We start from the raw sequence: 19,190 nt of genomic DNA on the forward strand, positions 1-19,190 counted from the left end.
ATTCCTCTCTATGTTGTCCATTCTCATTAGCATTTCATCAAACCTTTTTTCAAGGTTCTTAGTTTCTTTGCATTGGGTTAGAACATGTTCTTTTAGCTCACAGAAGCTTCTTATTACCCACTTTATGAAGTCTGATTCTGTCATTTAATCACACTCATTCTCTATCCAGCCTTGTTCCCTTGCTGGTGAGGAGTTGTGATCCCTTGTAGTAGGAGAGGTGTTCTGGTTTTGGGTGTTTTCATCCTTTTTGCACTGGTTTCTTCCCATCTTTGTGGATTTATCCACTTGTTGTCTTTGCAGTTGCTGACTTTCAGACTGGGTCTCTGAGTGAACTTCCAGTTTGTGGATGATGAAGTTATTTCTGTTTCTTAGTTTTCCTTCTAACAGTCTGGCCCCTCTGCTGTAGGACTGCTGAGGTCCACTCCAGGCCCTGCTTGCCTGGGGATCAGTTGCGGCAGCTGCATAACAGTAAGGGTTGCTATCAGTTTCTTCTTCTGCTATCTTTGTCCCAGAAGGATACCCGCCAAATGTCAGTCTGTTCTCTCCTTTATGAGTGACTCTTTGGATATACGGGGGTCAGGGAGCTGTTTGAGGAGACAGTCTGTCCTTTATTGGAGCTCAAGTGCTGAGCTGTGAGCTCCGTTGTTCATTCAGAGTTGCTGGTCAGGTACGTTTAGGTCTGCTGCAGTGGAGCTGATAAACTCCCCTTTTTTTTTTTTTTCCCAGGTGCTCTGTCCCAGGGAGTTAGGGCTTTACTTATGAGTTTCCGTTGTGCTGCTGCCTTTTTCTTTTTTCAGGGCTGCGCTGCCCAGCGAGGAGGCAGCCTAGTCGCTGTCTGCCTGCAGAGGCTTTCCTGAGCTGCCGTCGGCTCCGCCCAGCTGTTGTGTGATCTTCCCTGCAGTTCTCTTTATATGGGTGTAGTCAGAACTGCCTCGGCAATGGTGGCCCGCCTCTGTAATGGCGGACTCTCTCTGTAGTGGCAGGTTGCCTCCGCAACGGCGGGCTGCCTCAGCAATGGCAGGCTGCCTCAGTGAGAGTGGACTGCCTCCGTAGTGGTGGAGTTTCTCAGTTATGGCTCACGCCCCTCCCCCACAGAGCTGGACTGTCCCAGGTTCAGCTGTGCTTCCTGTGAAACTTTCAACCCAGAGCATTTTCAATTTCTGTTTTTTTGTTGTTGTTGCTGTTGTTGAGGGGTGGGACCAGCCGAACCTGATCACCTGGCTCCCTGACTCAGAGTCTTTTCTTTTTTTTTTTTTTTTCAGTTGAACAGTCGACTCTCTCCCAGGTGTTCCAGTCGCCTGTTGAAAAGGCGCCCGGATCTGTGTGATTTCCCGTACAGCAACTCACTGCGCCGGCTGAAACAGCAGCGCTGAGATTCCTGGCAGTTTTTTTGCCCAGGAATCTCCTGGCCTGGCTCCCTATTTCAGTCCCCTTTTAAATCAGATGAATGGGCGATCTGCTTCCCCGGGGCTCCAATCGCCTGCTAAGAGGGCACCCAGACCAGTGTATTTTGTACGGAGAACCGCCATGTCAGGGCACTGGCAAGCAGTCGCGCAGGCCAAAACGGCCACGCTGGGGACCCGTGGGGCTCCTCCGCCTGGGAATCTCCTGGTCTGTGGGCAATAAAAATCCATCTGGAAATGTGGCGTCCACTCACCCTCTGCACTTTCACTGGGAGCTGCAATCCTGAGCTGTTCCTATTCGGCCATCTTCCCCAGCAATCTCAGTGTATTTCTTTATGTGCAGGATGCAGTTCAACCTATAACATACTTGATATGTATTTTAAGTGTATTAATTGTTCATTGGTTATTATTTAATTCAGCTAGTCAAATTACTGAAGAACAACTTAAGTTGCTAGATAATTTAGACCACGGAGACAGACATAGTCTTTAAATGATCAGAACATACTCAAATATCTGTTGTATTGTTACATATATAATGATATTTATACACGTGTATGTGTATGTGTGTATATATGTATATAAAATGCAGTAACTTCTAATAATGGATCAGATTCAGTTGAGGTCAGATACCCCAGCATAAATAGCAGTAACTGCTAGTTTATTGATTGATAGAGGACTTTAGCTCTGAAATATCTATTAATAGACGGTAGCATTAGAGAATTAAAGCTTTCAATCAGTTCTCAATAATATCTATCTATACTGGGCATCCAGAATACAAATAATGAGATTTTGGTGAGGCGAAGGACCCATGGTCTTAGAGGCAAAACAGTGTTTGAGAGTCACTGCTGTTTCTCACCTTCTGAGTGGTTGAACCTCTCCCTACCATTCTCTGAAGCTTTTCTGAGTTTAAAATGGGATTATCAACCTCCATGTCTCTCATGGGATTGCTGCATAAGAGCCTATGAGTGGGCAAATATACAGTCTTAATAATACAGTATTATGGGTTGGTTATTCAAATAGTGATCCTTTTTGTTTGGTTTTGTTTTCCTATTTTCTAGTCAATAAGCACAAGCCATGGATCGAGACTTCATATCACGGGGTCATAACTGAGAACAATGACACAGTCATTTTGGATCCACCACTGGTAGCCCTGGATAAAGATGCACCAGTTCCTTTTGCAGGTAAGATTATGCTTTGTATGGCTGGGCTTGGCTCACTTTGAAGATGTGCTGTGAAACCTCTGTAAAGCCCAGGATATGGCTTTATAGCTATTGTCACCAACCTGTGCATCTCTAGATCAGCCTGTGATGTTAAAGCTATATGCCTCTTCTTATTTCTGGGGGGGAATCTGTTTCTCCTTTTTTTTTTTTCTTCATCTCGCCTCCAATGCAAGACCCTTGTTTCTTTCTCTTCTAAGGGTTGGTAAATTGCTGAAGTGGCCCGTGGAGTTGGAGAAGTTGGGCTAGTAAGGGTCTTAGGGGAATTTTACCCATAGAGAGATGACCTATTGTTCCTACTACCCACATATAATTGATGAACTTGGTAGCTTGGTAAACTGGCAAGAGAAAAGGGAGAGAGAGAAAGACCAGGAAACATCTGCTAAGAGTGGCACAGGGTCTTGTCCTTGAGCTTCCAAGTGGGTGTATCTTTGGAGGAGGAATCCCCAGACAATGCCATATTTCACTCCCAGTCTTGTGGCTAGAGAGCATCTCACTATCACCAAGGCTACCTCTGCTTCCTCCTTGGATCCTCTTCAAGGGATAGGCCCCTGGAGGGGTGAGTGAGGAACTCAGCTATGTCTTATGCTTCCATGGATTTTGATGAAGAGAAGGGACTGGTGATGGTGGTGGAAAGAGGGATTAGACAAAGGGTTTCTGAAGATGCCTGCATCATGAGTCATATTGTTAACACTTTGTAACTGTCAGGAGAAAGACAGGAAATTTAATGAAGGTTTTCAAGATTTCTAGAAGATTGCTTTATGATAGATGGGTGCCAGGTTGAGATTTTCACCATAATGAAGTCTATTTTTTCTGACAGTTTGTCTGCTACATTCTGAGCTACTTGGGCAAAGAAAAGGGGGTCCTGCACCTCTAAGAGATGAGCTCTTTGAAGACATCTTTTATTATAGAATATTATAAAGTATGGAGTAAGAAGGTAGGTTAAATGGGGAAATTAAGATAAACCCATAAGCATTCTTGCAAAGAGTGAGGGAGATGCTCTTTACTTCCAGAAGAAAGCTTTGTTTTACGTAGAGCTTCCGTGGTGTTTAGAATTGAGGCATTTCCATACATTTCCCAGTCTCTCTCAGAGTCCCGGTTTTACCAAATGCCAGTTGGAAGTATAAACTCCTTGCAGTCTTTACCACAAAAGATGAAGTATCTTCTCTAGACCTTCTTTGCCAGTCTAGGAGGACTCCAACGCATCTCTTTCTTGGACATAGCTGATGATGGTATTGGGCTTAGTTGGCAATTCTTAGCGATCCCTGGAAATGAGATTTTTAAACAAATATTAGTAAAAATGTTTGGGCCATAGAAATGCTCTGTTTATTATGCACTTAAAAAAATAGATGCCAGATGTAGTGGCTCTTGTCTGTAACCCCAGCACTTTAGGAGTCTGAGGCAGGAGAATCATTTCAGACCAGAAGTTCAAGACCAGCGTGGCCAACATAATGAGAACCCGTCTTTACAAAATAAAATAATAGTAATAATAATTAGCTGGGCATGGTGGTGCATTCTTAGTCATAATTTCTCAGGAAGCTGAGGCAGGAGGATCGCTTGACTCAAGGAGTTTTAGATGATTGCTGTGAACTATGATTGTATCAACTGTACTCTATTCTAGGTGACAGCAAAACCTGAATAGAAACAACATTTAAAACTTGGGAGATTTAGCATAAAAATGCAGGATTATAGTTTATCTTGATAAATTAGATCTGAAATACAGGGCTGAGTGTGGCTTTTCTTTCCCCTGAGCGTGAGCCCCTGGCTTCCCTCAGCCCCTTCCCTCAGAGCCTATATGCAGAGGTCCTTCCACCAGGCAGATCCTCTCATTTACCCTTCCAACTGAACATGTGACCCCTATTCAAATATGGCAGAAAATAAATGACAAACAGGAAGTAATCAGATGATATGAAGTCATTGCAGTGTGCTGAGGCTGGCACGTTAAAAGATGAGCAATGTGTCTGATTGTTTGTATGTCTGTATTTAATGCCCTGTTCTTTAATGTCCTTTAATGTAAAATAGTGAAAGGGAAACTGAAGTCATTGAAAAAGCTGTTCTACAGTAAAGTCGTAAGCTCTCTGTTGTACAGACCAGAATTTTAAAAAAACATACCTCAAACTAATCTGATATTTGAAAGTTTGAATTTACAAAAGGTTAAGTTTGTTGGTTATAGGGCTGCAGAAGAATTAAATGTTTCATCTGAAGACTCACCAAAAGATTTCCTTAAGTTATAAACCCATCAAATGCCTTTAAACTTGAATTTGTATTCTGACCATTAGATGCACCCACAACTGTTCAGCACTTCTTGAAACCATAGTTTGTTTCTAAGCCAAGCTCTGGTAGTTATTTCCATTTAAAGACAACTTCTATACTACGGTTATTTGCAGCTGCCTTAAAAAAATCTAGCTTAATGCATCAAATATAATCCTCCAAGCTCTTAGGGGTAAAAAAAAAAAAAAAGGTGCTTTTTAGAATAGCCAGAGCTATTTTTCTCAGTGTTATTTATGATCGGCTCTAAGACAGGACACAAGGCACTAGCCATCCATCCATGCTGCAGGCATTTATTTTAAAACATTTGTCTTAAAAAGAAAATACTGAAGATTTATTTCAGATCCCTATCATTCTCATAAAATTGAAAAATTCATATCTGCCAACTCCATCACTCCTCGAAGTCAACTGAAGCTTTTAGCTCTCCCTTATCAACTGCCCTTGTATTGTATGTCAGTTTTTCCACCCCTTTCCCAGTGGTCTTCATTTCCCATTTAGCCCAGGAGGTAGACTATAAGCTTTGTGGAAGAGAGCTCCATTCATACCATTTGTGCTCTGTCTTATTTCTCTTACCTGTCTCTCACTTTAATTTTTTTAACAAAAATGTTCTACACATAGATTCTGCCAATATATCATTTAGAATCATACATAATTTCGCGTGATTTTCATTGAAATAAACATGATTGCTTTTGTATATAAGTGCAAGCTTCCGGGATTTAAAATAGCTTTTGTGGTAGATCTCCTGATTACAACAATAACAAGTGAGGTATATGAGGTAAGTATTTATTGTAGAAACTGTGGATAACATAGTGAAACACACAGAAAAAGCATGAGGTATATGTTTTTATAACCCCAGAGAGACTCTTTTAACATTTTAGTATATTTCCTTCTTGTCATTTTTCTACCTTTTTTTTTTTTTTTTTTTTTACCTTCATGCTTGTAGCCCCAGCACTTAGGGAAGCTGAGGCAGGGAGGATTGCTTGAGCCCAGGAGTTTGTGATTATATTGGGTGCTCATGTTTGTAGCCCCAGTACTTTGGGAAGCTGAGGCAGGGAGGATTGCTTGAGCCCAGGAGTTTGAGACCAGCCTGGGAAACATGGTAAGATCGTGTCTCTGCAAAATAATAATAATAATGATAATTAGTAGTAATTAGCTGGGTGTGTTGGCATGTACCTATATTTCCAGCTACTCAGGAGACTCAGGTAGGAGGATCAACTGAGCCTGGGAAGTTGAGGCTGCAGTGAACCGAGATTGTGCCACTGCACTCCAGAGCAAGATCCTATCTCAAAAAAAACCATGTTATTATACCTCATTTTTAGTACTATAACGTATTTTTTCCCATTAAAGTAGTGAAAATTTGCCATTTTATTGCATATTTTTCTTCAACTTTTTAAATGGCTGCATGATTACCTACTTAATGGGTGTTCTAGGGTTTACCATTCTCTGATTGGCAATGTGTCTATTTTCAATTCTCTTTTATTTTAACATGTGTCCACATTTCAGATTCTGTTGTTTGGATGGATTTCCAGAATTGTAGTTAATTGGCCAAGCATTTTACAGGTTGTGAAACATGTAAAATTGCTTTCCAGAAAAGTTCTATGAATTTGCAATTGCATTCAGGCCACCCAAACCCCTCAGTCCCTAGCCCTCATAAGGTTCATTCTAATGGTGTGATTTAGTAGTAGCTTTACTGTCATCTATAAAACAATATAAGCTTTCCAGGGCTGTTTGTTGTTTTGATGAAATTTAAAGAGTGTCTATGAGATATCTTGCATGCTTTAAGGTATAGGAGAAGTTTAATAAATTTGAGTTTCCTATTCCATACCCTCCTCCTGGCCAGTTTTGCAGGGGAGATAACTAACTCAGGCTAAGCAATTTGCCCAGCATCCTAGGACAGGCCAGCCTGGGGCTGAATATAGAGCTAGGGCTTCTCAGCACTTACTCTGAGTTCTCTTTCCCCGTGATACTGCCTTTTGATCCCTGCTCCACCTGATTAGTAAAGTGCTGATGCTGAATCAGTGAAACCTCCCTCAGACTTGAGTCAAGTCCATTAGACTTGACTCAATTCTCAACCCAGTGTCTGAGCTCTATAGATCTGACCTTCTTAGAGAATCAGATACAGAAAAAAAATCCTTGAGTAACAATGAAAATCCCATCCACTGCCTGGCAAAAAATGATAATGAAAGCAAGCTGGGCACACCGTGAACTTGTTAATTTCTACCTGTGCCCCACTGAGGCCTGTTAGGAAACTGTAGAGACTTTTAAATTTGAAGGGAATTAGATTGCCTTTCAGAGATGATAGAACGGCTCATTTGTCTATATTGGGCCAGTCTGGACTTGTCTTTTATAAGGACAGGGCTGCAGAGAATGATCAGGCATAATTGGCTGACTTCTCAGGCTGGGTGACTCTCTGAGGGCTGCCCAGAAAATTGCCTGGGACGTGATTTGGCCTGGTTTGATTAGCTGGTTATAGTGCTGGTTGCAGCTGGGAATGCTCTTTCATACATGGTTAACTCTGTTTGTCCTTTTGTTGAGGGTCTGCCAGTCTATCTGCCTCCTTATCGTTGGACCCACCTCAGGGCCTTCTTCATGCATCAGGCCCTATAGGTGCCTGATGGCAAAGACCCTCCAGCAGGAATTGGGAGAGGCCCTTGGCAAAGCCTCTCCCACATGCTTTGGATAGCCATGTGTCTTACGGAGAGAAGGGAAGGCAGGAGTTGAGAATGGTCACAGGCTTTGGCCCAAACACATAAACTCTGCCGCTTATTAGCTGTATGAGCTACTCTGAGGGGCAGTTTCATTAAATTTAAAATGGGGATAATCATAGTACCCACTCCTGGTGTTAATATGTGGGTTAAGTAAGATACTAATGCAAAGTGCCTAGGACTCTCACTGGGGGAAATCATAGTTGTGATAATCATAGCAATGGTAATAATGAGGGTAATCAGAATAATCGAAATTTGTATTATTATCAATAAGCCTCAAGTGTTTGATTCATTTTGGGTTGATTACAATGGTGCCATTATAATCTGTGATGATAATTTTTTAAAAAGAAAAGTTTTGGGTTTGTTCTGATGCTTGACCACCCATTTGTACTATCAAGCTATGCTGCCTAGATTGTTGGGTAGTGTAATGGTGTAGGGGCAATCAGTTAGATAATGTAAGAGAAAGTAGTTTGAAGATTGTGCAGGATTCTATAAATAAGTATCAGTTGAGAATAAATTTTGTTATATTCTACCTATAATGTCTCCCTATGGAGTAATGTTAGTGGCAAGATACAGTTTCAGAGTGTTGCAAACCATGTGTCCTATTATTACACACACACACACACACACACACACACACACACCCCTTACCAACCTTGTGGAAGAGGAAGGTCAGCTATTATGATTCCATGTTGCAAATGAGGACATAGAGACTTAGAGAAATTTCACAAACTGCTCAAACTTACCTAGCCAGGTTGGATCAGCCCTGCCCCACGATTCCATACTCTCAGATGCCAAGTCCTGCTTCTTTCTCCTCTGCCAATTTTCCAGTGTATAGGACTTACCTCATTGGAAGTGCAAGATTTACGTGATACCCAGACTTAGCATCAAAGAGTGCTGAATCCCATGCTGAGTAAGTCATTCCCTTTAAGTTTTCTTTCTGATCATGTCCAGGAGAAAGATACAAGCTAGCTTGGGAGGTCCAAGACATCTTCAGCACTGCTCAAATACTTGCTAATCTCTCTTTTTGACAAAAAGGGAGCAAGTCCTATCACTGAGCCTTCAGTAAGCAACAACATCAGGCTAGAATTTTAATAACATTCTGTTGTATTTTATTTAGGTTATTCTCTATTCAAGGCAAGGATTGCTGGCTTTTCATTTTAGTGATTCTCTTTTAAAACAAATGCACTAGAGTTTTTAAAAACACCAAATGAGAAAAATAAACGGTAAGTAAACTAGTATTTAGGCAGTTTATGGAAGCAGCAAAAGTGATGAAAGATCTGTGAGAACCATGTGGGATATTGTGGAATAACCACATCAGGACCTCACTCCCCCATCCAGCGCCTTCCGGATCATGGTCACAGGACCCAGCCATCTTCTGTCTGTCCTGCCTCACAGCTCTCTGAGCTTGAACCTCGCAGCACAGGATGCTATCCACCTCAGTCTCACAGTAGATGTGCCTTTGCATTCCAAGCTGGTTTGTTTGGGGGCTGTTTCTGAGGACCAGAAGACAGGGTGTTCCCTGGCATCCCACTCTGCTTCCTGAGCAGTCATGTGGCTTCAGCCAAAGGTCAGTTAATCACCCTCCCTGCAGAAACTCAGCTTCAGACCTATCTGGAATCTGCCATCTGGGCTACTGCCTCTCATCTGCAAGATTCTATTTTGTGCTTCTCCATCATATTCCATGCTCAACCTTGGTGCCCCAGTTCTGTCCATGGTGTCCTGATTGCAAGGGGTTTACTGGCAGCAGCTGGGGACGTGTGAGGATGGGGCCCACAGCTCCTCCTGTGTTGAGTGGTCAGAGGCAGGCTCTGAGGGTGTGAAGGCCATGGAGGAAAGCCGAAGAGGATGTCCCAAGGGGAGACAGCTGGAGGAGGGAATAAGAGCAAGAGTGCAGAGGAAGAAGGACAGGGGCAGGCTTCAGTCAGCCAAGAAGAGGGTAAAAGGTCCCAGGTAAATACCCACAGCAGGGACCACGAAGCATAGGTTTTGTGGTCTGATTGATGGTAGAAGGTGAGGGATGGGGTCAGCAATGCCTGTTTCACCCATATACCAGGGACCCTTACCCAGAGCTTTTGGACTTTCTCAGTGAGAAAGCTGTGACTAGATCCTGCTTTAGGCCAAACTAATGTTAAGGGAACAGTCAGTGGATACTTTGGGGCCAATTTCCCTCACCAGGTTGAAAAAGGACACCAAGGGAGACAGACTATCTTGATTTGCTTGGAAAGGAAGGATTCCCAGGATGTGTGACTTTTAGTGCTGAAACCAGGAAGGTCCTCGTAAACCACAGTGAGTTGGTCACCCTAACAGGAGAATGTGGAACTTCAGGTTAGAACACTTGAGCACTGGCACTAGGAGATAGCTTGAGAGAAGCATTTTAATGTAGAAATTTCAAGTTTTCTGGGGCTCTGAGTTAATGACAATACTATACTAAAGATGAAAAGTGAAAAATGAAGTCAATAATAATAGCAGATCTGGTGCCAGCCCACATACTAACTGTGCAAATTAGAAACAGGTGCCCCTTCTTACAGATGGACACTATCTCACTCCAGGGCACATGGCTTGACAAGTAGAGAAACAGGTGGATTTCTGCCCCTACTTGTCCCCTGGGGGATACATCGTTTTACTGAAAACAACTTGTACACAATAGCACTGAAAATTAGCTAATGCTTATACACACCAGGCACTATTTTACACACACTCTATCATAATTTTAACAGCAATCCTCTGAAATAGACATTATTATTTTATAGGAGAGACTGATGTTAAGTTAGATTATGTAATTTGCCAAGAACACAGTAGTAATGGTGCAGTTGTAATTTCAGCCCAGATGTCTCCAAGTATCGCTCTGCAACAAAACTTAAGAGCATCAAACCACCCCAAAACTTAAGAGCATCAAACGACAACCATGACTCCTTTCTTAGGAGTCTTCCTGCTTATTGGGCAGCTCTGCTCATCTGAGGCAGGCTCAGCTGATCTCAGCTTGGATTGTTCGTGTCTATACAGCCTATTAATGGGTAGGCTGTGGGCTGGCTGATCTGTAGGGTGACTTTGGCTGGGATGACACTGTTCTCCTCCAGGTGTTCTTCCAGCAGGTTAGCCTGAGCTCCTTCCTTAAAGTGCAGAAATGTGAAACACTTTAGCAAGCGGCTGCTTATGAGAGGTTTGTTACTGTCTCTGTTGATCCATTGTCACTGAGAACTCACTGTCAAGAGAACAGGATGGGAAACCACCCCCATGAGCCAGTCTGCTCCCATTAGGTGCCTCCCTTGACACTTGGGGATTATAATTTGAGATTAGATTCTGGTAGAGACACAGAGACAAACTATATCATTGTCCCGCTGGCTAAAGCAAGGCCCAGAGCCAAATCCAGAGTCGGTGCAGGCGTGGGCTACTACAGGGCACGGGGTGTAGGGTCATCAATGCGGTCATTCTATCCGAGCTCAACTGTAGGTCACAATTATTCACGCCCCTATTTCATGCAAAACATGCTTACCTCTATCTTGCCCCCACCCAAAAAAAATTGTATCCAATATGGCATCTGGCTTAAAGATCAATATTTTGTGATTCTTACCAGAACTGGATGCAGCTCCTCTTGATCAGAGGCCAATAAACTAAAATGACAGATTTTCTTCTCACACGTAGACACCGGGGGAAGAAAAACTCAATAAAACCCCCACTCAAAGAGAAGAATAGGAGGCACATAGCTAACCACAGGTATGGCCCTTGGCAATTCTGATATCATGCTGGAAAAATGTTGCCAGGTACCCCCATTGTCAGGTGATTCTGCTCCTTTAAAAGGGGCTTCCTGTCCATTGTTCCCTACTGCTCCCTGTTAACCACTCTCCTCTTTCATCATTTGATTCTGCTACATCCCAATTCCAGTGGACCTGGCAGGAGTCTACAGAATCCTGAGTTCAGGATCCTGGGCTCAGTCCCTAAGAAAATTCTTCGTTTCATTCATCTTTACCTCAGTGGCTGACTCTGTCCAGCCTCAGTGCATGACAGTGATTCAAACCTGGAACTGGAAAGTTAGGGCTCTTTATACAATGAATCAGGGAAAACAAAAAGAACAAAACCTCCAACCACGTTTCTTTTTTTCTATTGGAAGAACGCTTTAGAAGACCCAACAAGTTCCAAGCTTAAAGACATTCTGGGATATTAGGGACTCTAAATCAATGGCATGCTTCATTGACAAGTTATGATGCAAACACGTGATGGTGTTTTCCCTGCTCACTGCCCCAGTGGTCAGATTCCAAGCCCCATGACCCTGCCCACCTCACCAGCTGTGATTGGACCTGGGTGGACACCTGACCCAAGTTGCAACCTAACTTGCTACTTGGATTGAAAAGATCAAATAGCCCAATTAGCTTCCTGTTGGAGTGCTGAGAGGTTAAAGGGATGGGGGTGCAGGGCAGATGGGGATGGTGCGAAGCATGTGGGGAAAGGGGCAACTGTTGCAGATGAAGTTTCCATAACATACTCAAACTGCAGCTAGGAGTACCCTGTTAGCAGAGTGAGGGGACGACAGTGGTCCCAAGAGTGCAGCAGATGTGCCCAGAGGGAAGGGAGCGTGTGGTCCCTGAAGGGAACAGTAGGCTCAGTTCCTGAGTGGTCCTGGTATCATATTGATCCTGAATTTCCACAAAATCATATGTGTTGCTGTACTTTTACCCAATCTATCTCTTCAGATGGGTGAGTAAGTATGTCTCTACCCTTGGAAACCAAAGAGGCCTAATGAAAACCACCTGTTATATAGTTTATTGTGTTAAGGGGACATGGGGCATCATTCAAGCTGCAGGAAGGGCCCAAGAAAGCTCAGATAAGATGGCAGCATAGAAAAGAGAATTTGAAAACATTGAGGGAATTGTCTTTTAAAAGACATAACTGGCAATCATCACAGCAAAATCAGTGCTATTGAGAACCAGCTTCTATGATCAGTAATTGGACTATTTAATAACCAAGCTTAGACAAGTTAATACCTGTTTAAATCCCTCCTCCAGAAGCCATTTATGTGGCTTACTACAGTGGCCATATTGAATAGGCCCGGAATTGGAGCCCACCACAAATATTAATTATGAACATGAATTTTTAAGGTTAATGGTTTTACTTTAATGGGAATTTGGGGCCTCTGAAAATCCTAAATGTCTCAGACTTGTTTGAGATCACATACCAAAGAACAGGAGTACAACCAGGCATTTATAGTTCATTCTGCTTGGCAGAGTGTCCAGAGTGAGATCACTGAATACCTTGGCATGATTTCAGAGCTTGATTTTATTATCTTGTAGCTGCCTGTAATCACAGACGAGGCATCAAAGGCCAGCTGTCCCCCATGAACCTTGACAGTCTATCTAAACTAATTACTTCTTTATGATCCATCCTTTCAGAGGTTTGAAGAGAGGGCCTATTAAGCCAAGTTCAATATGATCTACAAACTTTCAAAATTATTATTATTTATCTAAGTTACAGTGCTGTGCCATGGTAAGTGACATCATTTGCAGTGGTTGGCTTGCATGGCTGTGACTTCACTGAAATACAATTTGTGTATTTTTTTTTTAATGGAAAGGTGAACTCCAGTGTTTCTGCACATTAATGATACCAATAGCAAATTTCGAAGAGCATGGGATTAAAAAAAATTTGGGAAGTGAGGGCGTGTTAGCAAAAGGCTTTTTTTTCTAACTCTTCCAGGCTGTTGATTATAAGGAGAAACTCTTCTCTTTGTCCCCAAATCCCTTGCATGGCCTTGGCCCTCCTGTTTTTTGTGCCTCTCTTGAACTCCCTAAAGAGGTGAGACACCAGTTATGACACTCACTGCAGCCTGCCCCTCTGTCACTCCTTGGGCCATTCCTCTTGGCTGCTGTTCCCATCTGCACTGAGGCTGCCTGTACTGCTATCTCTCTGAGATGAGGTTCCACAGCAGCCTCACGTGTGGCAGGCTGGCCACACCACTGGGATGGACGCGCTCTCAGCCTCTGCCTCTTGGTGATCACTGCCTGCCTCTGGGTGCTTGTTACTTCCACACTGTCCTCAGCAGCCCACCCTGATGCTGACATGCCCCTGGGTCATGCTGTCCCGCCTTAATCGCCTCTCTCTCCAGCCAAGGGGGAGGAAAAGGCCTTTCTCTTCTGGCATACTCTTGCTCAGGAGCTCCATCAGAGATGTTGTTTGAACTCTTAGTGATACTGTTCTTTCTGTAATCTCACAGTCTTTCCTTGTCAGAGAAGGCTTGATGCTCTGAGGTTTTAGGTCTGAGTGATGTATTCAAATACAGGCCTGAGCTGTCCCATGGTAGGTAAACTTCCACTCAAGTCTCTGCTGCTGATTCTGACCTGTGCCTTCTCTATTGTTTCTCATGTGTACTGCTTTTCTTTTCTCTCAAGAGCTACTATTCCTGCCTCTCAGCTAGTTTCCACTGTGTCTATCCACTCCCTCCTCCTCTCAAGCCCACATTCAGTTCATCAGACATGACTATAAATGCATCAACTTGATTTACAAAGAGGGCACCGAGCCAAATGCAACCCAGTGTGGTGTAGTCAGACAGCAGGGGAGTGCTGAGAGGGGCCATAGAATTCCACCTGCTCCATATCAAAGTCTCACATCTGCCCCATCCAGGACTTGATATCAGCACTGATCTCGTGTGAAGTGGATTCTTCTTTCTTCAGTAGCATTCTTGTGGCATCCATCCTCATGGCCACAGCTCCTGCAGTTCTAATCCTCTGCCCCAGCACTTGCCACAGTGGAGTGCGCTTGTCTATTCATGAGCCTGCCTTCTCACTGGTCTTAAGCGGCAGTGTCTGAATCTAGTTCTGAGCACTAAGTAGGTGCACAGTTAAAGTTTGTTGAATGAAGGAATGGCAGATTGTTATGTTGAATGCCTAAGCTGACCTTTCAGCCTTTATGCTTTTGGCATGTTTGCTCCTGGGCTCAGTCCCTAATTCTGCAGCAATTTCAGTGCGATCTATTTCAGTGTCTGCTCCCCACACCAGAGCAGGCTTGTTTATCCTTACGTCCTAGCAGGTCAGCTAGCTTAGAAGTTATCAATAAGCTTTTGTTTGACTTAAATTGGAAAGGAGTGAGAGGCTTACAGCCGACCACTAAGAAGCATGATGGTAGGGAGAGAGGGGCATGTCTTAGCCTGATGCTTACATTGCACCCTGCAGAGGTTAATGCCAACTCCTGGTGGCCCTCTTGTTACTTAGGAGCAATGGCACCCCATCTGGTGTGCTTCCCAGGTCACTACACACATGCTCAAGGTAGCCAGTGAAGGAAGAGACCTGGCTAGGGAAAGTCTGGACTAGAGGGGACTGTCGTGGAAATGAACAAGGAAAGGGACTGATGTTACCCAGCATTGGGTGATTATTTTTTAAGAAGGTTGTTTTTTAAAAAATTTAAATTCTTTATTTTGAGGGAATTTTAGATCCATATGCAGTTGTAAGACATACAGAGAGATTATGTGTATACTTTATTCACTTTCCCCCAGTGATAATATCATGCAAAGCTATGGTAAAATATCACAACCAAAATACTGATGTTGGTACAAAACAAAAATATCGATATTAGTACAGACAAGATACAGAGCATTGCTGTCACCACAAGGATACCACAGTGCCCTTTTATGGCCACATCCATTCCCCCCACCCCCTCTCACCTCCTCCCACCCCCTCCCACACACCTCACACCCACCTCTCCTTAACCCTTGGCAACCACTTATCTGTTCTCATTCAGTAATTTCGTCCTTTTAAATGTATGATATGAATGGAATCATACAGTAAGCAACCTTTTAGCATTGGCTTTTTTCCCTCTTAACATCATTTTCTGGAAATTCATCTAAGTTGTCTGTATGAATAGTCTGTCCTTTTTATTGTTGAGTAGTAGTCCCTAGTATGGATATACCACAGTTTATTTTTTTAACCATTCCTTCACAGAAGGACATCTGCGTTATTACCACTTTAGGGCTATTATGAATAAAGCTACTGTAAACATTTATGTAAAAGCTTTTGTGTGAACATAACTCTTCATTTTTCTGGGAAACATGTAAGGAATACAGTTGCTGGGTCACCTAGTAGTTGCATGTTTAGTTTTTTGAGAAACTGCTGAACTGTATTCCAGTTGTAGCATTTTACTTTCCTACCAGCAGTGTATAAGTGATACTGTTTCTCTGTATCCTCACCAGCATTTGATCTTGTCACTGTTTTTTATTATAACCATTTAGGTGTGTATTATAGTGTTATCTCTTTGTGGTTTTAATTTGTATTTCTGTAATGGCTGATGATGTCAAATGTCTTTACATGTGCTTATTTGCCACATGTATATCCTCTTCCATGAAATGTCTTTTGTTCATTTTATGATTGGATTAGGATTTTTGTTATTTATATTGTTACAGTTGAGTTTTGAGAATTATTCACATATTCTAAATATGAATCCTTTGTCAGATATGTGCTTTGTAAATATTTTAAGTTAATTTTTGTATAAAGTAAAACACTTTTGTATAAAGTAAAACCTGTACAGTTAGGTTGAGACTCCTTTTTTTTTTTTGTCTATGGATGTCTAATTCCTCCCTCATCCATTTGTTAAAAAGTTTATCTTTCATCCATTGAATTCCACCCCAGTCAAAAATCAGCTGGACATCATTTGAGCCCATTGAAGCTGCCATAACATGAGTAACTTACAAGAAACAAATATATTTCTTACGATGCTGGAGCCTGGGAAACTCAGGATCAGGATATCAGCGTTGTTGATTTCTGCTGAGGGGCTTCTTTCTCCTAAATGGATGTCACCTTCTAGCTAAGTCCTCACAGGGTAGAAAGGGGGAGCTTTCTGGGGCCTGTTTTATAAGGGACCTAATTTTAGTTATGGGGGCTCTGCCCTCATGACTTAATCACCCCCTAAAGACCACGCCTCCTAATACTATCACCTGGGTTATTAGGTTTCAACGTATGTATTTGCTGGGAGGGCACACACATTCAGAGCATAGCAGGCATAGTTGTATGGGTCTATTTCTGGATTCTCTTCTCTAGTCCATTAATCTTTGTGGCTCCACCAAAATTACATAGTCTTGATTACTGTGGCTATATAAGTCTTGAGATTGTGTAAATGGATTACTCTCAATTTATTTTTTTTTAACTTTTATTCTATTTCTTTTACATTACCAAAAAGTTTTAGAATAGCCTTATCTATAGCTACAAAAAAAAATTCTGCAGGGATTTTGATAGGTACTGAGTTAAACATGTATAGCAACTTTAGGATAGTTGACATCTTACCTCATTGTGTCTTCTAGTGCATGAGCATGTTCTCTCTCTACATGTGTTTATATTTCTTTTATTTCTTTCATTAGTGCTGTATAGTTTTAAATATATATTCCTGCCCATATTTTCTAATATTTATATGTATTTCATTTTTTGAGTGACTGTAAATAGTTTTGTATTTTTAATTGTGTTGCATTTGCTTTTATTGCCAACATATAGACATACAATTGTGTTTTTATGTATATGGTTCTATGTTTTATGTTATGTAACCTTGCTGAATTTACTTAATAGTTCTAGGATTTTTCTTTTTGGTAGATTTCTTGGGACTTCCTATAGAGACTATCAGGTTGTGCAGTTTGGGAGTTTTATGTCTTCTTTTCTGATCTTTTGTGTTTTATTTCCTTTTTATTGTCTTTATACTGACTAGAACTTCCAGTATGATATTGAACAGAGGTGATGAGAAAAGATATCTTTGTCTTGTTCCCAGTCTCAAGGGAAAGCATATTCAGTCTCTTTCACTAGTAAATATGTTACCTGTAGAGGGTTGGTAAATGCTCTTTTTCAAGTTGAGGTAGTTCTTTATTTGGGGTTTCAGTGAGGTTTTTAAAAAATTATAAATAGGTATTGATTTTGTCAAATACTTATTTCCTGCATCCATCAATATGAATATGTAATTTTTCCTCTTTCCTTTGTTGTTAACACTGATTGATTTTCAAATGTTTAATTGATCTCACATCCTTAAACTAAATTCTACTTAATTGTGGTATATAATTCTTTTTATACGTTGCGAAATTCTGTGTGCTAATGTTTTAGTGATAATTTTTTTATCTGTATTCATGAGGAATATTAGTCTGTAGTTTTCTTTGTATTGTCATTGTCTAGTTTTATGTCAGGGTGATAGTACTTCATAAAATGAATTGGGAAGTGTCCCCTCCTATTTTCTGGAACAGATTTTGTAGAATTGGTATTAATTTTTCATTACATGTTTGTTAAAATTCCTGAGTGAAATTCTCTATGACAGTGCTTTTAGGGGAGTTTTTAAATTATTAATTCAATTTCCTTCATAGTTGCAGAGCTCTTCAAATTGTCTATTTTATGTTAAATGGGTTATAGCATATTCTGTTTTTCAAAGAATTTATCCATTTTGTCTAAGTTGACAAATTCATGTGATGACAACTTTATGTAGTTGTTTGTAGTATTGTTTGTAGTGTCCTTTTGTTATCTGCAGATCTGTAATGATGTCTGCTGGTTTGCTCCTTATAATAGATAACTTATATTTTCACTATTTCATATTTGTTGCAGATTTATCAATTTTATAAATCTTTTCAAAGAAACAGCTTCTTATATTGATTTTCTTTATTGCTTTTCTGTATTGTTTCCTTCATTCTACTTGTATGGGTTTATTTTGCCTCTCTACTTAGATGTTTAAGGTAGGAGCTTTGATTAATGATTTGAGATGTTTCCTTTTAATGTTATAAATTTTCCTCTCATCACTGCTTTAGGTATATCCCGCAAATTTTAATGTATTGTATTTTTATTCAGTTCAATGTACTAGCTTATTTTCACTGAGAATTCCCTTTGGGCCCGTGTGTTTAGAGGTATGTTGCTAAATGTTTGGAGATTTTCCTGTTATCTCTCTGTTATTGATTTCCAGTTTAATTCCATTGTGGTCAGAGAGCATACTTTGTATGATTTCATTTTTTCTTTTCAGGTTTACTTCATATTCCAATATGTAGTCTATCTCAGTATGTATTCTGTGGGCACTTACTACAAATACATATTCTGCTCTTGTTTGGTTCCATAAATGTCAGTTATATCCTGTTATTTGATGTTGAACTTTTATGTTTCCTGGGTGAATTTTCTGACTAGTCCTATGAATTATTGAGGGACAGATGTTGAAGTCTTATAATTATGGACTTGTTTATTTCTCCTTTTAGTTCTATCGGTTTTTGCTTCCCATATTTTGCAGTTCTGTTATTTAGTTCAGACACATTTAGAACTGCCTATTCTTATTTGTGAACTGGCCCTTTAATCATTATACAATGTCACTCTCTGTGTCCAATAATTTTTTTTACTTTGCAGTTTGCTTTATCTGTTATTAACATAGCCACTCTGCTTTCCTCTGCTTGTTGTTTGCATGATATATTCTTTTTTTTTCAATTTTTTTTGTTTTACTTTTAAACTGCCTCTGTTGTATTTGAAGTAAATTTTTTTGTTAGCATATTGGGTCATGCTTTTCAATCTACTCTGCTAAGATCTGCCTTTTCATTGTTGTATTTAGATCATTTACATTTAACATAACTATTGATATGGTAGGATTCATATCTGTCATTTTATAGTTTTTGTGTTTTC

General features: G+C 41.0%; 1 protein-coding gene across 1 annotated transcript in view; it reads left to right on the forward strand.

Moving 5' to 3' along the window:
* The window catches only part of CLSTN2 (calsyntenin 2), a 648,539-nt gene that overhangs the window by 247,153 nt on the left and 382,196 nt on the right, over positions 1-19,190 (forward strand). The window contains exon 2 of the mRNA XM_017523717.1: positions 2,462-2,584. Coding sequence (XP_017379206.1) covers positions 2,462-2,584 — 123 coding nt within the window. The remainder of the gene's footprint in view (positions 1-2,461; positions 2,585-19,190) is intronic.

The sequence above is a fragment of the Cebus imitator genome, unplaced genomic scaffold, assembly GCF_001604975.1.
Source record: "Cebus imitator isolate Cc_AM_T3 unplaced genomic scaffold, Cebus_imitator-1.0 Scaffold30, whole genome shotgun sequence".
Lineage (NCBI taxonomy): Eukaryota > Metazoa > Chordata > Mammalia > Primates > Cebidae > Cebus > Cebus imitator.